At 44.8% G+C, this 19144-nt stretch overlaps 1 protein-coding gene across 1 annotated transcript; it reads right to left on the reverse strand.

The window, feature by feature from the left end:
* Positions 1–17011: 17011 nt before the first annotated feature.
* LOC136514129 (protein LATERAL ROOT PRIMORDIUM 1-like) lies at positions 17012–18614 on the reverse strand. The gene is made up of 2 exons (XM_066508117.1): positions 17706–18614; positions 17012–17607 (listed from the first exon to the last, which is right to left on the reverse strand). The coding sequence occupies exons 1-2, from the start codon at positions 18286–18288 to the stop codon at positions 17282–17284; spliced, it is 909 nt and encodes a 302-aa protein (XP_066364214.1). The 5' UTR covers positions 18289–18614; the 3' UTR covers positions 17012–17281.
* Between the last annotated feature and the right edge of the window lie 530 nt (positions 18615–19144).

A 19144-nucleotide genomic window follows, 5' to 3' on the forward strand; every position in this document is an offset into this window, starting at 1 on the left:
TACCATTAGTAGGTTGGCGGAGGGGCCATCGAGACAAGTGACATCTTGGAATGCTTATGACATCAATGGGTATACATACTATACCCACGCAAAGGATAGTAAATATGTGAACCAAAATAGCAGCGTTCGAATAGAGGCTCTCGATGGATTAGGGTGAAAGATCCAATACTTTGGCATCATTGAAGAGATATGGGAACTTGACTATGGAAGGGATATAATGGTGGCCCTATTTCGATGCCACTGGATCAAACAACACCAACTGAATGAGATCGGATTGAGAGTCCTGGACCTCAAGAATCTAGGCTACCAAGATGACCCTTGGGTGCTCACTTCACGTGTCGCATAAGTTTTCTATATGTCTGACCCACAAAGTAACCTCCACCCGAAGAAGAAGATAAAGCACGTGGTTGCCTCCGGGAAACAACACATTATTGGAGTTGATGGCGTGGACGATGTTGAAGTTTACAATAACTATGATGAGATGCCTTTTCTAAGAAGATCAGTGTTGTCGAAAAGAACCTTCCCAAAGACATAATGCCATGGGAATGAAAAGGTGTCAAGGGGAAAGTCGTTACAGCGGGCTAGCTAGTTGTTGAACGTGGAGTGTTTGTGTAAGTGTGCGTTTGTAAGACTTCATTTATGCATGCGTGCGAGACTATATATTTATGTACGTGTGTAAGACTACATATTTTTGTATGTGTGTGAGACTACATTTTATGCATGTGTGTGAGACTACCCTTTGCAACATCCAGATGACTCTATTTGAACATCCACTCTATTTTCATTTATTACAACATTTTCATTTTATTTTATTTAATGTCATAAAATTGTAGTCGAAGTTTTAAAATTCAAATTTTTAATTTTTGTTTTCTATATTGTTTTGACTAAAATTGTTTATATATATATTTATTCGTATATAGAATAATACAAAATATTATATTTGTGCATATACATAATTTTTTTATATTACTTTGTGTTTTTATGATATAAAAATATAGAATTTATAATTTTAAAAATAGAAACTATTTGTAGGGGCGGTTGGATCAGGAACCGCCCCTAGAAATAGGAGGGAGTATTAATAGGACGGCGCACGGGAGTGATGTCGTATGGGCGCTGTCTTCTTCCACCGACGACACCGTTAGGCTGCCCGCTCGCCTAGGGTTTCTGCCGCCGCCCCCGCCGCCGGTCCCGTGCCCGCGCCCGCCCACACCCGGCCCCCGGCGTCCTGCACCCGACCCCCGGTGCCCACCCCTGCGCGCCTAGGGTTTCCGCCGCCGGCCACGTCGCCAGTCCCGCACCCGGCCCCAGGCGCCCGGCCCCCGGCATCCCGCACCTGGCCCCCGGCGCCCGCCCCTACGCGCCTAGGGTTTCCGTCGCCAGCCATGCTGCCGGTCCCACGCTCGCACCCGGCCCCCGGTGCCCGCCCTTGCGCGCCTAGGGTTTCCACCACCGGCCACGCCGCCGGTCCCGCGTCCGCACCCGGCCCCCGGCGTCCCACACCCGGCCCCTGGCGCCCGCCCCTACGTGCCTAGGGTTTCCTCCATCGGCCACACTGCCGGTCCCGCGCTTGCACCCAGCCCCAGGCGCCCGGCCCCCGGCGTCCCACCCCCGCACGCCGACGACGCACGCTCCCGACGCCCCACCCTGGCCCCCTACCCCCCCCTGCGCACCGACGACACATGTATGTTCCTCCTCTCCCTTTCTCTGTTGTCCATCCCCATCTTGAACAGAGGCTGAAGAATCCTATGCTAGGATTCCCATCCCCTGATCCCAGCTTGTCCCCCTTGTTTGTATTTTGAACATAGTAAGGCTTTAATTTTGGCGATCAAGGTGAAGTGGGGGTGGATGGTTGAAAGGTCCTTGTTTGGTTTTGGTAATTGAGTGACAACCTAGGTGGACTAATTGTGTTTATGTGAGATACACAGGTGATTAGTCTACAGGTACATGTGTGTGAGCAACATATGCCATGAAGGTAAAAATGGCTTGGAAATGTTGCAAAGCTCACACATGTGATGATGAAGGAGCTTAAATGCACATGAGACATGACATTGAGTCATGTGATCAAGGTGGAGAAGATCAAGACAAGACTTGGCTTGATGGACCGGTTGCAAGCGTGAAGGGCAAGTCGAAGGCTTTGGAGTGATGGACCGTGTGGCGGTGAAGCTTGAGCAAGACTTGGCGCCGATGGACGATGGCAACGGTGAAGAGCAAGTAAAGTCAAGATCGATGAACCAATATGATCACGTGATGATATGAAGTGGATCATATCATTGTTGATCGAGTTGGTGCATGTGTTGCATCAACATTGAAGGAGATGGAATGGAATGCGCAAGGCAAACGTATAACCTAGGGCATTTCATTTCACTGGTCATAGGTGTGTAGAGAAGTTTATGACCAGGTTTAGGATAGATGGCCGTACTATCAAGAGGGGCAAACTTGTTTGCATATGGGTCATCTAGTGCCACTCGAGTGATCCTCGTCGCTAGGATCGAGTGGCGTGGCAAGTTGAGTGGCTAACATCCTTTGGGAAATGATTATGAAAATGCTAACACACATACACATGGTGGTGTACACTTGGTGGTGTTGGCACATTTACAAAGGAGGTGGTGTTTGCATGGGTGAGATGGGTTTGGGTCCCTATTTTCGGTGCTTTCGGGAAAATAGAATGCCTATTTTCTATTGCGCCGGATGCAAGTTCTTGTGGTTGGCACATTGGAGCAAGGGTGAAGAAGTTCGAAGTGAAAACAAGTTGATCGCGAAGATGCTGACATCGGTCAACTGACCGGACGCTAGATCTGAAAGCACCGGACGCTGGTAGGCTACGTCCGGTCAGGCTGACGTACGGTGACGTAGAAGCTGGAGTGTGACCGGACGCTGGGCTGCGTCCGATCAAGTGTGACCGGACACGTCCGGTCGTGGTCGGTACCTTACTGGAAACGACCGGACGCTGGGGGTTCAGCGTTCGGTCAGTTGAAGCTACTGCGTCCGGTCAAGTCAAGTGATCGTTGGAATCAGGACACATGGCCGTCTGTGGGCGACCGGACGCTGAGGTCCAGTGTCCTGTCAACACGACCGGAGCGTCCGGTCGGCCCGATTTTTGCCCAGTGAAGGGGTAACGGCTAGTTTAGCCCTTGGGGCTATAAATAGAAGTGGCCTTCAGCCATGGCTGGTGTAGAGCACCTAAGGGGACTTAGTGTCCACGCTTATGAGTGCTTGGGAGCCCTCCATCACACATATACTTGATAGTGATCATTCGATTGTGTGAGTGAGCGATTCTAGTGCGATTGCATCGTGAGGTTACATCAACTGGCACTAGGTGATCGAGTTGCAAGCCGGTGGTGCTTGTTACTCTTGGAGGTTGCCACCTCCTAGACGGCTTGGTGGTGGTCTCCGTCGAAGCCCGCAAGAAGCTTGTGCGACGCTCCGGAGAAGTGCTTGTGAGGGGCATTGTGCTCGCCCCGTGGGAGCCACGAAGAGCAACTCTAGTAAAGCGTGTCATTGAGCTACCCTCACTCAAGGGGTAGGTTCTTGTGGCGCTCAACGTGCGGGCTTGGCGGGTGATGCCAATTAGCCGCCGAACCACCAAGTGAGCGGTCGACACAATGGGAACTAGCGTGTTGGCAAACACGTGAACCTCGGGAGAAAAATCATCGTATCAACCTTGTTCTTCCCGTTGGTTTGCATTCCCGTTATACAAGCTTGCAATTACTTTTATATACATTGAGCTTGTGTTGTTGCCTTAATAATTAGTTAGCTTACGTAGCTTGCTAATTACCTTCTTGCTTGTGTAGCAAAGAAGTAGTTCCCTTGCATGGCTAATTTGGTTTGTGTAACCTTGTTAGTCACATTGCTTAGTTTGTGTAGCTAAGTATTTGCGCTCTCTAATTTGGCATTGGTTGCCTTGTTATTGAGCATTGCTAGTGAGCTTAGTTGGCTTTGTGCTTTTGCTTACTAGCATGTGTAGGAGCTCCCTTGTTGCTTAAAGTACTAGTGGCATAGGTTTGTGTGACCTTGCTTCTAGAACTGGTTAGGAGAGCTCTAGCTAGCCCGGCACCTTTGTTGCTTGATTAGTATCTTTGTAAGGTGCTAGTGAACATAGATAGAGGGGTGTAGTCTTGGCTAGACCGATAGTTTTAATTCCGCACTTATTTCGGTTAGCCAACGTGATTAAATTTTAAAAAGGACTATTCACCCCCCCTCTAGTCGCCATCTCGACCCTTCAATGGTTAGTAGTTTTGCGGGCAATTGAGTTCACTGTATGCAATTTGAGCTGTCACTATTTTTGTGTGGTTTTTTTAGTGCGAAGTTGTATTTGAGAACACTTTCAGAGTGCATAATTTGCTCAGTTGCTGAGATTTGTAGACGTCCTAGCTGTTGGATAAAATATGACAATGGTTTTATGATTGATATAAGTTTTCTGTTTTAGAGTTATAATGAGACTCAATGCTGAGCATATAAGTCCATAACTGATTTTATTTGCTCTTCTTAATTATATTGCTTATGCAATTCTATGCCTTCGCCTTTAGACTTGTCGTAAGATTGAGTAGCAAACCACTGGTGGTCCTGAACATGTTTTCACTTCTCAATATGTAATTCATACAGTTGGGCTCAAAGGACCAGCCACTGAGGAAACTCCCACTAAGTTAGTCACACTAGAAAATGGTACATGCTACTGTTAGATGTACCACTGAAGGGAATGAAATTGTCTATCTTTATATCTGGTTACAAAACTGCTTGTATTTGTTAGATGTACCACTGAAGGGAATGAAATTGAACATGATATAAGCAGTTTCAAAAATTAGTATGCTTGTGTTTGCTTATACACAGGTTTAGGATTGAAGTTTTTTTAGAGTGGCAGTTTCAAAAATTTAGGTATCGGGATATCAATTTGTCAACGGATTAGAAATTAAGAATGCAGTTTACAGGATTTTTTTACATGGTGCTGGTGATGAACATGAAATTTCTAGCAGCAAGTACACATGTTATTTCTTTAATGATCTGTTCTGACTTCCTGGATTATATACTATAGTAAAACTTAATTATTTGTTTTTTATCAGCAAGTACACATGTTATTTCTTATTTGCAGTATGACATGATATGATTTGTGGTAGGTTCTTGCATTTGAACTATGGTTGGATTGATACATGACGTTGCAGAGAAGAATTTAGTTTTCATTGTTGAGTTATCAGTTTGACTTCAGCGTAATGAGATGTGCTAGATTGCTTGTCAAAATATTGCTGCATTGTTCTAGCATGCTGGCTTAACTATATTTTTTTTATGAAAACTTGTGCTACTTGCTGGACTATGATAGTAAAGTTGTATTACTTGCTGGACTATGATACTTGCTTGACTATATTAGTTGACAGTTTCGATTTAGGTGATTGTCGTCCACACCTAGCATGTCAAAATCAAGAACTGGAAGCACAAGCAAAAGCCAACTCCTAATATAAATAATACAAAATGCTATTCACCTTATAATTTGAGACTTGGAGGATATATTGTCGTTCCTTGGAGTCCATCATAACAAGCTTTGTTTGCCAATCCGTCATTTGCTCTACTTGTTGCTTCTCCACATCATTTTTAAATTTCTCCAGCATCCTAGAAACAACACAAGTACTTATCATGTTTGACATAGAAGTTGGAGGATATTTTGTTCTATATTTTGTGTTTGGTTTTGATTGGGCTCCATGGCACTTACACTGTATACTTTCAACTGTCTTGATGCTTACTACTTTTAGCACATGCCACTCTGTAACTGTCTTGATGCTTACTACTTTTAGCACATGCCAGTGGTTGTCACTGTCTTGATGCTTACTAGCAGTGGTTGTCACTGTCTTGATGCTTACTAGCAGTGGTTGTCAATATCAAATCCTTAGTACTACTGCTACTAATACTTAACTACTACTTAAGTTGTCCTTCCTACTAGTCTGTACTCTTACTCTTACTCTTACTACTACTTCACTACTCTTACTCGTACTACTCTCTATACTACTACTACTGCTCTACTCCTACTCCTATACTACTACTACTCTACTCCTACTCCTATACTACTACTACTCCACTACTACTACTCTACTCCTACTCCTATACTACTACTACTACTCCACCACTACTACTACTGCTCTACTCTACTATTTTTACTACTACTCCTCTACTCTACTCTACTATGTCTATTACTCTCTACTTTTCTATACTATTACTACTACATAACTACTGCCACTGCTCTATACTACTACTACTCTGTACTACTTAATTGTTGCTGCTACTCTATACTACTACTTAACTAATACTTAAGTTGTCCTTGCTACTACTTTATACGCTTACTCTTACTACTACTTCACTACTCTTACTACTACTCCACTGCTCTTACTACTCCTACTACTCCTCCTCTTACTACTCCTACTACTCCTCTTATTACTCCTACTACTCCTCTTACTACTCCTACTACTCGTCTTACTACTTGCTACTCCTAAGTGGCTGCTGTTGCTTTTTTGCCAAATCTCCCAAGACTCGCCCAGGACTTGTTGTCCTGTCTTTTGCCATTAGCTGCTGCACTATGTTTGCTAAGCAGCTGTTGGTTTTTTTTGCCAAATCTCCCCTCTCCTCTCCTCTCATCTCCTCTTCTTTGTTTTGTCAATGATGAAATTGTCCAAGTCCATACATTATATGGAATATGAGCTGATGATCAAGAACTTGTGAGGAACTTGGCATCATTAGTAGCCACCCCTAAATCATCTTTTGACATCCTCTTACTACTCCACTACTCTTACTACTCCTCTCTTCTTTGTTATGATGCTTTGATGCTCCAAGTTCAAGATCAGATGATGATTGATATGTTTCTGAGGCCTCTACTACTGCTACTACTAGTTTTTTGATATATTGTTGTTTTATAGGACTACTTTGGTTTATAGCCCTTTTTATTTCTTATACCTTCTCACGTACATAAAGCACACTTTCTTGCAACTTTTAGAATAAAGCGCGAAATAATGTCGCAGACAACAGACAGTGCAGCTTGATGCCCCGAGCATGATGAGCAGCCAACCCTTGAGGAGCAAGCACTAGAGGACCAGCTTACTCATGAACAGTTCGATAACGAGGTAGAAAAGGATCTAGAAGTGATGCTTACTCAGGAGGAGTGTGACGAGGAGGAAGGCCTCAAAGGAGAGGCTGCTAAAGGTGAAGAAGAAGAGGATGATGATGATGATGACTCAGAAGAGGGATATAAAAGTCCCGAGGATCCTTTCCCACCTAAAGCAAGAAGGAGGCCAACGGAGGAAGATTTGGACAAGGATTTTGACCTGAACGAGGAGGTAGGGAAGAAGCCTTAGCTTGTAAATTTTGCTAAAGCTTTGGCTATGTTACCTCTGCTAACACTTTGACCTATCCTATATATAGGTCCCTCCTAAAACTCAGAAAAGACAACGTCGACATCCGCGACATCTCGCTGGACAAGACGGAGTAGAGGAAAGGAGAGCAAAGGCAACAGCCACAGAGATGGATCACGATGCCTCTACTCCACAAACTCAAGACACAACCATGACTACCAAACCTAAGAGTAAACAAGGGGATAGAAAATGAAATCTATATCCAGATAAGGCTTGCTATGTGATAACAGAGGTCAGGCCAGCAAGGGAGATCCTTGAGCCAAAGGAATTAAGAGGACAATTTCGTAATGCGATCGAGGCCCTAGTAAGAGATAAATTAAACCCAACAATCCCTAACTGGAAAGAGGTACTAGAGAACATAAAGAATGCACTATGGGATAGGCAGCTGAAGGTCAATTTTAGATTTCTGGAGGGTAAGCACGAATTGGTAAAAATGCTATCAGGATGCTAGGAGAGTCATTCCGATGTTGGAGGTCGGAGCTCAACACGAAGTATATCCAAAAGGGGTTAACTCCCTTCAACGAGTTTGGCAAAATAACTCCTAGTCAATGGGAGGAGCTCGTGGCTCAGAAGACTTCACCGGAGGCATTGGAGCTCAGTGCCCGTAACACCGAGCTGGCGAAGAGGAACAAACACTACCATCATTTAGGCCCCGGTGGCTACTATGCCAAGGAAGAGCAGTTTAGGAAGATGGATGAAGAGGCCGTAGCTGCTGGGAATATCGATGTGACGAACTTGAAGGTACGCTTAAGAAACTAGATATATGCGAGGAGTATAGAATCATCCGGTAGTAATCTTAAGTTTGATAAGCCAGAGACCCAAGAGGCGGTATCAAGGATACTGAAATATGCTAAAGACAAATAGAAGGGCTCATTCAATCCTTCCAGAGAGAGGGACGAGCTTAGCCTTGACTTGGGAAACAAAGTGCACACAGGCCGCACTAGGGGGCTAGGGAAAAGGATGATCTGGAAGCAAGGATTCGAAGAGGACAGGCACATGTACAAGAAACATGGTCAAGACTGGGAGACTAGTCTTGAGCTCCAAGTGAAGGCTCTAGTTGCGAAGGCACTGGAGGAGCAAGGACTGTCTACGGAGCCACAGATATTAGTGACGCCGCCAGGAGAACTAGCATTAGTTGGCAGCCCTCTAAAAGTTCCTAGCAGCCAAGGTTCCACTGCAGCCACAACCCTAGTCGATCGCATATGGGAACCAACTAATTGCACCTTGGTGTTTCTTAGCGATCGGCAGAACACTATGATGGAGGTGGCAACGGGTGTGGCACATCCTCCTGATGGCTTACACCACAATAATAAGATACCGCCGGACTACACTAGGGTCGAGGTGCATATAGTGAAGCCCGAGTTCATGCAGTGGAGGATAGACTACACAACTCCTGAGGGGCTGGTGTTACTCGGAGACGTTATGGGGCAGTTCATCCTCTGGCACAAATGGGACATTATATTGACTGCTTCTTTGCCACCTCCCCCTCTCCCAAATTTGGAGTGAGTTATTGAGGTCAGGGAGATATTTTCACCGTCTCGTGACCCCCACATTCCTAAGATGCCACATTCTTCCCCGCCTCCTATCGAGCATATGCCTGATGAGATGCCACAACCTTCTCTAGCTCGTACCGAGCAAGTGCATCATGAGATGCCACAGTCTTCTCAACAAGCACAACCGATACATGAACAATGAGTGTCTGCTGAAGAAGGTGATGCACAAGAAGATGAGGACGTGCCTGAATGGGAACTTCGAAAGAAGATTCCAATCAACATAAGGCCAGTTTATGTTCCGATCAAAGATGTCTCATTGGTGTCCAAGTGGTATTCCCTGACCAGTTCAAGCCTGAGAACCAAGTTAAAAAAAGTCTCATCACGGGGTTCTGAGGAGGCCATCACTAGCAAACTCCACCAAATTGCAAAGTAGTATCCAAATGTTGATGCCATCAAATGGTCAAAGGATTGCCCGAAAACATATAAAAGAGGCAAGCCCTTCCTACCAAACAGGGACATCCAGCGCCTACCACTTGGAATGAGAAGGTTCCATGATTGGTACTTGCGTGTTCTCCCAACGAGCATAGATATCATACAAGCATGCTTTCCCACCGGCACATTTGGAAGCACAGCCGAGAAAATTGTCTTTGACTTCAATGACATGCACACATGCTTTCACCTGGGAGAAATGGAGATGAATCTAATTCGCACGTGGTGCCTGTAAGTCCTTGTCCTCCCGATATGATATGAATGTAATCTTTGAATTTTGTTGTAACTAACCCACGCCATGATTTGTAGAATGCAAGTGCACATTGTCAAACAAATGCCAAGTGTGAAAGCCGGGTATGTAGACCCTCAAGCTATAACCCAAACAAATTTTAATTACCCTAAACGGTGGACACTGGATGCCAAAGAGCTAGCAGCTGCAAAGACTCTTCGGGGTGAAAGAGCGCATCCATAGTGCGAAGCTAAGGGAAGAGTCCCTTAAGGTTGCGGCATACATTGCCTTGGCTTTCAAAAATCTCCAACACCACTCTACTATATGGCTACCATACAACTTCGAGTAAGCTCAACTCTATACTTAAAGCTTTGTTCGATATATTTTATTCGATGCAAAAGGGTTTATCTAGTTCTATGATTAAATCCATGCAGCAACCACTGGATTTGTATAGCCGTCGATGTCGGGAGGAGCATGACATGGATCTTTGATTCATTAGATAAGGACACGGTGACATACAAAGACTTCATATCGATTCTCAAGAGATATACATATCAACAATCCTCATTAGCTTATATGTTTGTATATATACTTGTAACGTTCACTTTTGGATACTAACAAGTTGTATTTGCTAAAATAATTCGAACAGGGCATTTAGGTTCTATGTCACTAATCATCATGGAAGGCATGATCCAGCAAGGAAGGAAAAGCTGGCTATAAAAACACTATGTGCGGTAAGTGTAACTTACTTCTTTAGTACTCTGTTACATGGCTGTCAAAAGCATTACTTAACATTTTCATATGCAAAACACACAGTGCCCCAAGTAGAAGCCTAGGAGTGTACATTGTGGATACTATATATGTTCTATAATGGGTAACATCGGTGCCTACAGGAGACACCCCTTAAGGGTAAGTTTGAACCTCTTCACCCGTAGTATAAAAACTTCGTAAATGGTATGAAATACTAAACTAAAACTTGTTTTCTTGTAGTGGAGAGAAGAGAAAGGAATGAAAAGAGACCCATACAAGGATGACCAACTCTTAGAGCTCGTCAGCGACCTTTGCAACTTCATATTGGACCAGATTATACACGTCAGAGGCGCCTACCATGACCGAGAGTCTGAGTTAGGTACAAATCCTCAGTACCAACACCTTCGTGAGACTGAAAGGCTAGCTCTAGGACGTTGATAACAATGTGTATGAAATTTGTATATTTAATGATGGATTGTATATATTCTTGTGAATTGGACTTGTAATTGTAGTTTATAGAATACTCTTATGCTTGTAGTCATGGTCGCGGGGTGTTCGGCAACGCGAGCGCTGGTCGCGGGGCGTTCGGCAATGCGAACGCGGTTCAGAACGTTGGTCGCGGGGCGTTCGGCAATGCGAACGCGGTTCGGAATGTTGGTCGCGGGGCGTTCGACAACGCGAACGCGGTTCGGAACGTTGGTCGTGGGACGTTCGGCAACGCGATTTTGAATTGTAAATTTAAATTTTTTTACGGGAAAACATACTGTAGGGGCGGTTCTAGATTGAACCGCCCCTACAAATACCTGTTTGTAGGGGTGGCTGGTACTACAGCCGCCCCTACAAATTGATTTATAGGGGCGGCTGGTGTTTCTAGCCGCCCCTACAAATTGATTTGTAGGGGCGGCCTGAGAACCGGCCCTACAAATGCATGATTTGTAGAGATCCTTGCGTAGGGGCGGCTGAGCAAACCGCCCCTACAAAGGGTTACCAGTCGTCCCTAGAAATGCTTTTTGTAGTAGTGTCTGGCCTCTGCCATGGCTCTACTATGCAACTCCAGCCATGGCGGTGGTGGGTGACAGCGGCCATGGCTCCTACTGTGCAGCACAACAACAGTACAAGGAGGAAGAAATGATAGTTATTGTGGGACCCATCTTGTTGGGGGAGGTGCACCTCCCCTTAATTTGAGGGCAAATGAGGGATATTTTTTGTGACCACAAAAAAAGGGAGATGGCTGGAGTAAAGAAATTGACCCATCTCCTCCAATATGACAGTTTAATAGGGATGAAGACCTTATTGGGGACTACTGAAGATGCTCTTGAGACCTATTTGGTAAGTTTTTTGCTCTAGCTTCACAAAGTTGTTTTTTAGCTTCTACTAAACAAGCCCTGATAAAACAACTTCTCCCTCGAAGTGGTTTAACGTCTTCTCTCATAGGCACAGTTTCAAAAGTTGAAGCTGGGTGAAGCTGAAAATACTAGCTTCCCCCAGCTTTCTCTCTACTATCTTTTCTGAGAAGCTGTTTTACCAAACCCTTTTTTTAAAAGGTTTTAGTTTTACGGGTAAAGCTGCTATATAGAATCGAAGCTAAAAAGACTGCTCACTAGTGAAGCTGATGTACCAAAGAGGCCCTAAGAGTGCAAGAGGTCTGACCTAATACAGCTACAATGCTCAACCAAACGCTCCATCCATCCAACAAAGTGAACTTTGTTTTAAGAAAAGTTAAACTTTACAAATTTAACTTTGACCAATAAGTAATCAAATTATATACGTGTTTAGTGCGTAGAAGTTACATCCAATTCATTGGTATTCGAATTATTGTTGAAATGATGTTGATTCTATAGAATCAATTGTCAAAACTTATAGCCCTGTTCGCGTGCCCTTAAATCCGGCTTGATCCGCTTCTTTTTTCATTCGGAACAGTGTTTTCCTCTCATAAATTTTTTCCAACCATCCAAATTCCTTCAGAACCATACCATCCGAACGGGACCTAAGTTTGAAGACTACTACTTTTGAAAATACACTACACTGATGAACGAAGAGGTTATCAGAAATCAGAAATTCATATTGTACCTGTAACATCTCTTCGCTCCTTCGTAAGGTATTGTGCTTGTGCAAGGTCCGGTGTTTCTGCTAAGAATTATCACTCCCGATCGATACTGAGGTGCCTCCGACCAAATAGTATAATTTTTCCAAAATCTCAGGCAATATCGTATTTGATTTTTCTTTAAGAAAAAAAAAGAAATTGAAGTTAATGCTCAAACCCCTACCCATCGACAAACAGCATGTTCGCTTGCTCGTATACGATCGTGGATTATAAACTGGAACAGTACTTTTCTCTCACACCAAACCAGCCAGCAGTAAATAATCCACGATCATATGAAGTGAATTTCATAATTTGGTAACCAGAACACAATACGTCGTATGATTACATGCTTTGTTTAACGGAGAATTTAGGAAACATGAAGCAATGTATAATCTATGACTCTAAAATGTATAATCTATGACTATAAAACTAGTCAAATAATAAAGTTCTTTTAATTTACTATTTGTTGCTATATCTACATCTGATAGGAAGTGAACCTAGCTCAATTGGTTAGGGTGAGAAATGTAGTGGTGCACCTAACCACCTAGAAGTCCCCTCTTACCTTAAATTTGAGTACCTATTTTCTCTTTTTAATGAAAAATTGTCTAGTTCTTTCTAGTTTAGATCTCGTTTTCTTGCCTGTATCTATGTCTGATCGTTAGTTTTAGATATCCATTTAGGCTCATGATTTTTTTTTTGCTAACTTAAATTAACTACATATATATAATCTTTAATAGAAACCTAGACTATTCACAAATAAATAGCGGTTTATGGTTGTCAAGTCAACCATTACAGACTATACTTACAAATTGTTTTGTAGTGTGATCAGACACTTGAAAATAGATACAAGTAGGTTTTGTTTCATGAAAGTATAGTTTTATTTTTACACTTTCTAAGTATTTTGTAACAAAAAGTATTAGTGAAAACGACATATCACTATAAAAAGCGCTTTTTAGGGGAAACCGTAATATTAAAGCGGAAGTTAAACAAAGACTATTTAATAATTAATTAGTGAATGCATCAATCAGTCTGTACGTTCGTTGGTTTCCGCCAGAACTTATCAGTCAGCCAACGATATTTTTCTCTCACAATAAATCAGCATCAGCTAAACTTATTAGCTCAGAAACCAACCAGCCAACCGACCGAAGCTACGCTGCTGATCCACTGCATCAAATAATCGAAAAAAGAATCGCCCTGAACAGTGACCGTGCTCCCCGAAGGTAGGCAGCGCGGAGCACCGCCGCATGGACCAAACAAACAAACAAATGGTTAGCCCATCAACACGCATTCAATAATGCTTAACACCAGGTGTGAGCCTGACGGTGACAATTGACAAGATGGCGTTTGGCCCGCAGCCGAAATTTTTCTTAAGGGGCCTGTTTAGTTCATCCAAAATACCAACTTTGATACTATGTAAAAAGAAGATTCCCCGTCACATCAAACTTACGGTACATGCATGGAATACTAAATGTTGACGAAATCAAAAACTAATTATACAGTTTGGTTGTACTTTGCGAGACGAACGTTTTGAGCCTAATTAGTCAACGTTTGAACAATTAGTACCAAATAAAAACGAAACGCTACAGTACCTACTGCCGCTACAGTAGACTCGGCGGCGCCGAATTCGGACGCAACTAAACGAGGGCTAGATCACACTCCAAACCACCATCATGCAATGCAATGCATGTGATACAAATATTTGCGTTCGTGATGCGGGATCAATCATTGGACACGACACGAGTAGGTGAGAAACAGACAAGACAAATTACTGCTCCAACGAAAAACAGGAGGTCCCAAATGTTCATCACTCGTTGATTTCCGCCAGGTCAGTCAGTCAACAGTAATTTTTTTTTACAATAAATCAACATCAATCAGCCTAAATCAATCAAAAAAATCAACCAGCGAACAGACGTTTGTGCGTCCAATACACACAGTCCTTTGCGTCCACACCGCCTTTACTATATGCACTCGTTTAAATGCCTATATTGCCTCGCTCTCAAGTAAAATGTGCACATAACGTTGTATGCCCAGTACACTCTCTTTTCATCAATGAAGAAACTATACCGAGATGGAAAACTTTAACAATTCATTCAACACTACTACAAATGCATTTTCACATATATATGGTCCAAACGCATTTCCACAGGCCCGCCTCAACTACATGGTCATTGAAAATCACAAATTACAAAGGTGGGCATAACATCAGGGTGTGAAGTTCAATCAGCAGAGGCAGGGCTTACGACTTTACGAGCCTCTGCAAATCGGTAAAATAATAAAGAAAAGTCACCGATCTAAACAAATAAGACCACCAGACAAAGTTAGAACGATCTTTATTTACAATTAACGATTTATAATTTGGATTTTCCATATGCAATGCTGATTGTCATATTCATTATCAAACATACTCATTTTTGTCGCCACTCGCCTCTAGAGTGACTCCAAATGGAATCAGTGTACTACCGAGGCCTCGTTAAAATGCAGTTGTAAAGTTTGGAGGTGTCCCATCGGCTAGATGTTTGATACTAATAAAAAAATAAATTATAGAAATTTAGACGTGGAGTATTAAATATAGACTAAAAAATAATTAATTGTACAGTTTACGACTAATTTGTAAGACGAATCTTTTAAACCTAATTAGTCCATGATTTGATAACGTGATGCTACAATAACACATGTGCTAATGACGGATTAATTAGTTTTAATAAATTTATCTCGTGGATTACATATGAATTCTATAATTTGTTTTCTTATTAGTATCCTATCCTAGAAGCTAAAAGACAAGTTTTATGGGACAACGAATAGACCTGCTATGTTCTATGGTGCAGAATGTTGGCCTATAAAAAGACGACATGTTCAACAGATAAGTGTCGCGGAAATACATATGTTACGTTGGATTTGCGGTCATATAAGAAGGGATTGAGTTCAAAACGATGATATACGTGATAAATTAGGGGTAGCACCAATTAAAGAAAAGTTTATCCAACACCGGTTGAGATAGTTTAGACATGTCCAATGGAGACCTCCAGAGGTACCGGTGCGTAGTGAAATCCTAAGCCAGGATAGTCGGCCTGTTCGCTGGTTGGTTTTTGGGCTGATTTGAGCTGGCTGGTGCTGGTTTATTGTGAGAGAAAAATACTGTTGGCTGGCTGGTTTGGGCTGGCTGAAACCAACCAGCAAACATGCTGAGTAATATAAAGAGAGGCAGAGGACGATCGAAGTTGACTTGAATAGAGATAATAAAAGAACACTTGAAAAGATAAAATATATCCAAAAATTTAGCCTTAGATATAAGTGCTTGAAAAACAGCTATTCACGTGCCTAAATCTTGATTGGCTGCTGGGGTTTAACTCTAGCCTACTCTAATTTATTTGGGACTTAAAGGCTTTCAGCTAGCCAGCCCTCTCATATGGATACTATTTATATGAATCAATCAGCAGTACTTCTCTCTCACATAAACAAACCAGACAACCGAATATACTGTTTTTTTTTTGTCATAGGATCCTATCACCCCACGTCACCCTTGATGTGACGTCCTGAAACTTATTTAAAGGTCTCAGCACATGCGTTGCACATTAGCCATTTTTAGGTCTTAGATACAAGTTCCGATGCGTAGATAAGATGCCTAACAGCACCTATAATAGCAGGCAGGTAAAACTCCCTGCATGCTATTGCTGGCAAACAGAGCACGGAAGATAGAACTGCGACCGTATAAGCCAGGCCATGTTTAGATGGTAAAAAATTTCAAAATGATGAATAGTAATATTTTCGTCTTATTTAGTAAATATTGTTCAATCGTGGATCAACTAAGCTCAAAAAATTCATCTTCTGATTTCGAACTAAACTGTACAATTAGTTATTTTTTTACCTATATTTAATGCTCTATGCAAATGGCTAAAAATTGATGTAATGGAGAGAGAAAAAAACTTAGAATTTGGAGGTGATCTAAACAAGGCGCCAGTGTCAAACAAACTGCGCCAGTGTCAAACAAACTGTCAAAGCAGTGTAACTTTAACACAGTGGTACATGGAGCCCAGAGGCCAGAGCACGAAAGAGACAGTGACGGCTGAAGTCACGGCATTTGGTGAGCATGGGATCAAAGAGTCAAACTTTTCAGCTGGCAAACCAAACACCAATTATCGATCCCGTCCATCAAGAGACAAGTACTACTAGTCAGTAAAGAACTGCTCCTAGAGCCCCGTTCATGGGAAATTCTTTGGCCCGTTCCTAGTTCCAACGGAATCAAAGTTGGCTCGTTCCTAGTAGCACAAATTTCAGTAAAAGGCTACTTATGTGAAATTTGTGCATTAGTACGTCGAATACTAGAGGTTCCATGAAAATCCTTCGAAATTTCACTTGTTCCAAAGGCCAACAGCCCCAGCGCTGCGAGTGTGAGTGTGAGTGTTGAGCCCCCACTTCCAGTTTTTCCAAAGATGCACTTTCCGCCTGATGGTAGTAACAAGGACTCCATTGGCACGATATGGGCTTTGTTTACACTGACGCTATAAAAAAGAAGATTCCCCATCATATCAAATTTACGTTATAGGTATAGAGTACTAAATGTTGACGAAATTAAAAACTAATTGCACAGTTTAATTGTACTTTGCGAGACGAACGTTTTTAGCCTAATTAGCTAACGATTCGACAATTATTACCAAATAAAAATAAAATGCTACTGTAGCTACAATGAGCTAAACATGGCCATGGCAACATTTGTAGTAACATGAAACTGAGCTACTATACTGCCACGGCTTGCAGCCACAATGAGCTGAAACAAAGAAAGCTAGCGAACGACAGACGATGGCACTACCCTTGCTCGGTCTTGCAGTGTGTTTCTTCTCATCGATCGATCGGTTCATGGTGTGTTACCGTAGCCCAGGCCGCCGAGGATGAGCGGGGCGCTGGCGGCGCTGTACATGTTGGGGCCCGCTGCGGCCGCGGCAGCGCTGCTGAGGTTGAGGTCGGACGCGGTGGGCATCACGGCGGCGGCGCGGCCGTCGGCTTCGGCGCCGTGGTCGTACAGGAGGCCCCTGAACAGGTGCCCGTTGATGGTCACCGCCGCCTGGTACGCGACCTCGCCGCTGCCGCCCGCGGCGCCGTCGTCCACGGACGTCACCCGCACGCACCGGAACACCGCCGGCCCGCGCACCTGCCGCGGCAGGCTGTCCTTGAACGACGCGTCTGCGGAGGATGAGGAAATCATCAATGGCTAAGTGATCGTTCTTGAATTGTGTCGCCGTGCAATTGTGCGTATAGAGTGCCAACATGCGTTTGGTTACCTTGGTGGCTCGAGGAGGTGTCGAAGCTGCGAGGCGTGGTGGCGTTGGAGGTGGAGGCGCGAGAATTGGTCGTCGTCGTCGTCGTGGGGGTCGGGCACGCGAGGCGGGGTTTCTTGGTCGCGGCGGGTGTGGGCGGAGGAGGGGAGGCGCCGGCGGTACCGGCGAGCTGCAGGCGCTCCTTGCGGCGCGCGGCGGGCACCCAGGTGCTCCTGACATGGGTGTCACAGTCGAAGCCACGGCTGTTGCAGCACGTGCGGCAGCGGCTGTGCGCGCAGCCCTTCTTCGCCTGGTTGCCGCAGTCCTGGCACGCCGCCGCGCCGGACCCGGACCCGCCGCGGCCGTGGTCCCACATGGCTAGGGCCTTCTTGCCGTTCCCGGGGGACCCATCCGCGGCCGGCTCCTGGTGCCAGAACTGGATGGCGCCGCCAGCGGACGACACTAGCGGCTTGCCGTTGCCGGAGGCGGCGGCGTCCGCGTCGACGAGGGTGCGCTGCGCCGCGGTGATGAGCGGGAGCACGGGGTCGTCGGCGGCCACCCGCTGGTGGTGCTGGTGGAACGAGCCCGCGGGCGCGACGACGAGCATCCCGACGTCACCGGTGGCGCCTATCGCCCCGTAGCCGAGCGCCGCGGCGGCCTGGTGGCGCGACGCCGCGGCCCCCCAGAGCCCTGCCGCCAGCGAGGCGCCAGCGCCAGACGAGGCGGAGACGGCGCCGGCATTGAAACCCAGCGAGAGGTCGTCCCCCCGGCCGGCGCCGGCTCCGGCGGGCGACGGCAGCCAGCCCGCGATCGCCGTGGTGTCCGACGGGAAGCGCCGCCCCGACGACGACGCCACGCTTACTTACTCGCGGTCTCTTGGAGCGCCGAGCTGATGAGCTGAGGAGACAGGACCAGGCACAGTGGTCGTCTAGGCTACGGGAAAGAGAGCTTCCTCCTACGGAGTGAAAGCTCAAGAACACAAGCCTACTTGAATAGAGGCTAGGGCCTTGTTTAGATGCCATCCAAATTCCAAGTTTTTTCACTCTCTCTCCATCACATCAATTTTTAGCCGCTTGCATGGAGTATTAAATATAGGTAAAAAAAATAACTAATTGCACAGTTTAGTTCGAAATCACGAGATGAATCTTTTGAGCCTAGTTGGTCCACGATTGAACAATATTTGTCAAATAAGACGAAAGTGCTACTATTTATCGGGTTGAAATTTTTTCGCAATCTAAACGAGGCCTAGGAGTACACTGCCCTGCCCTTTCTCCCCCCGTCACATCACCTCCACTATAAAAGAATCTCCGTCTAGTTGCTGGAGCACTCAAAAGACCTAGAGGCTACACCTAGACCCTAGCTAGCTAGCTAGCTAAGGCCTAGGAGCAGTACTAGTACCCCTAGATGCTTCGTCTCAACTCCTCTCCCTCTACGCGCGGTCAGCAGCTTAATTGGAGTACTTT

The sequence above is a fragment of the Miscanthus floridulus genome, chromosome 16, assembly GCF_019320115.1.
Source record: "Miscanthus floridulus cultivar M001 chromosome 16, ASM1932011v1, whole genome shotgun sequence".
Lineage (NCBI taxonomy): Eukaryota > Viridiplantae > Streptophyta > Magnoliopsida > Poales > Poaceae > Miscanthus > Miscanthus floridulus.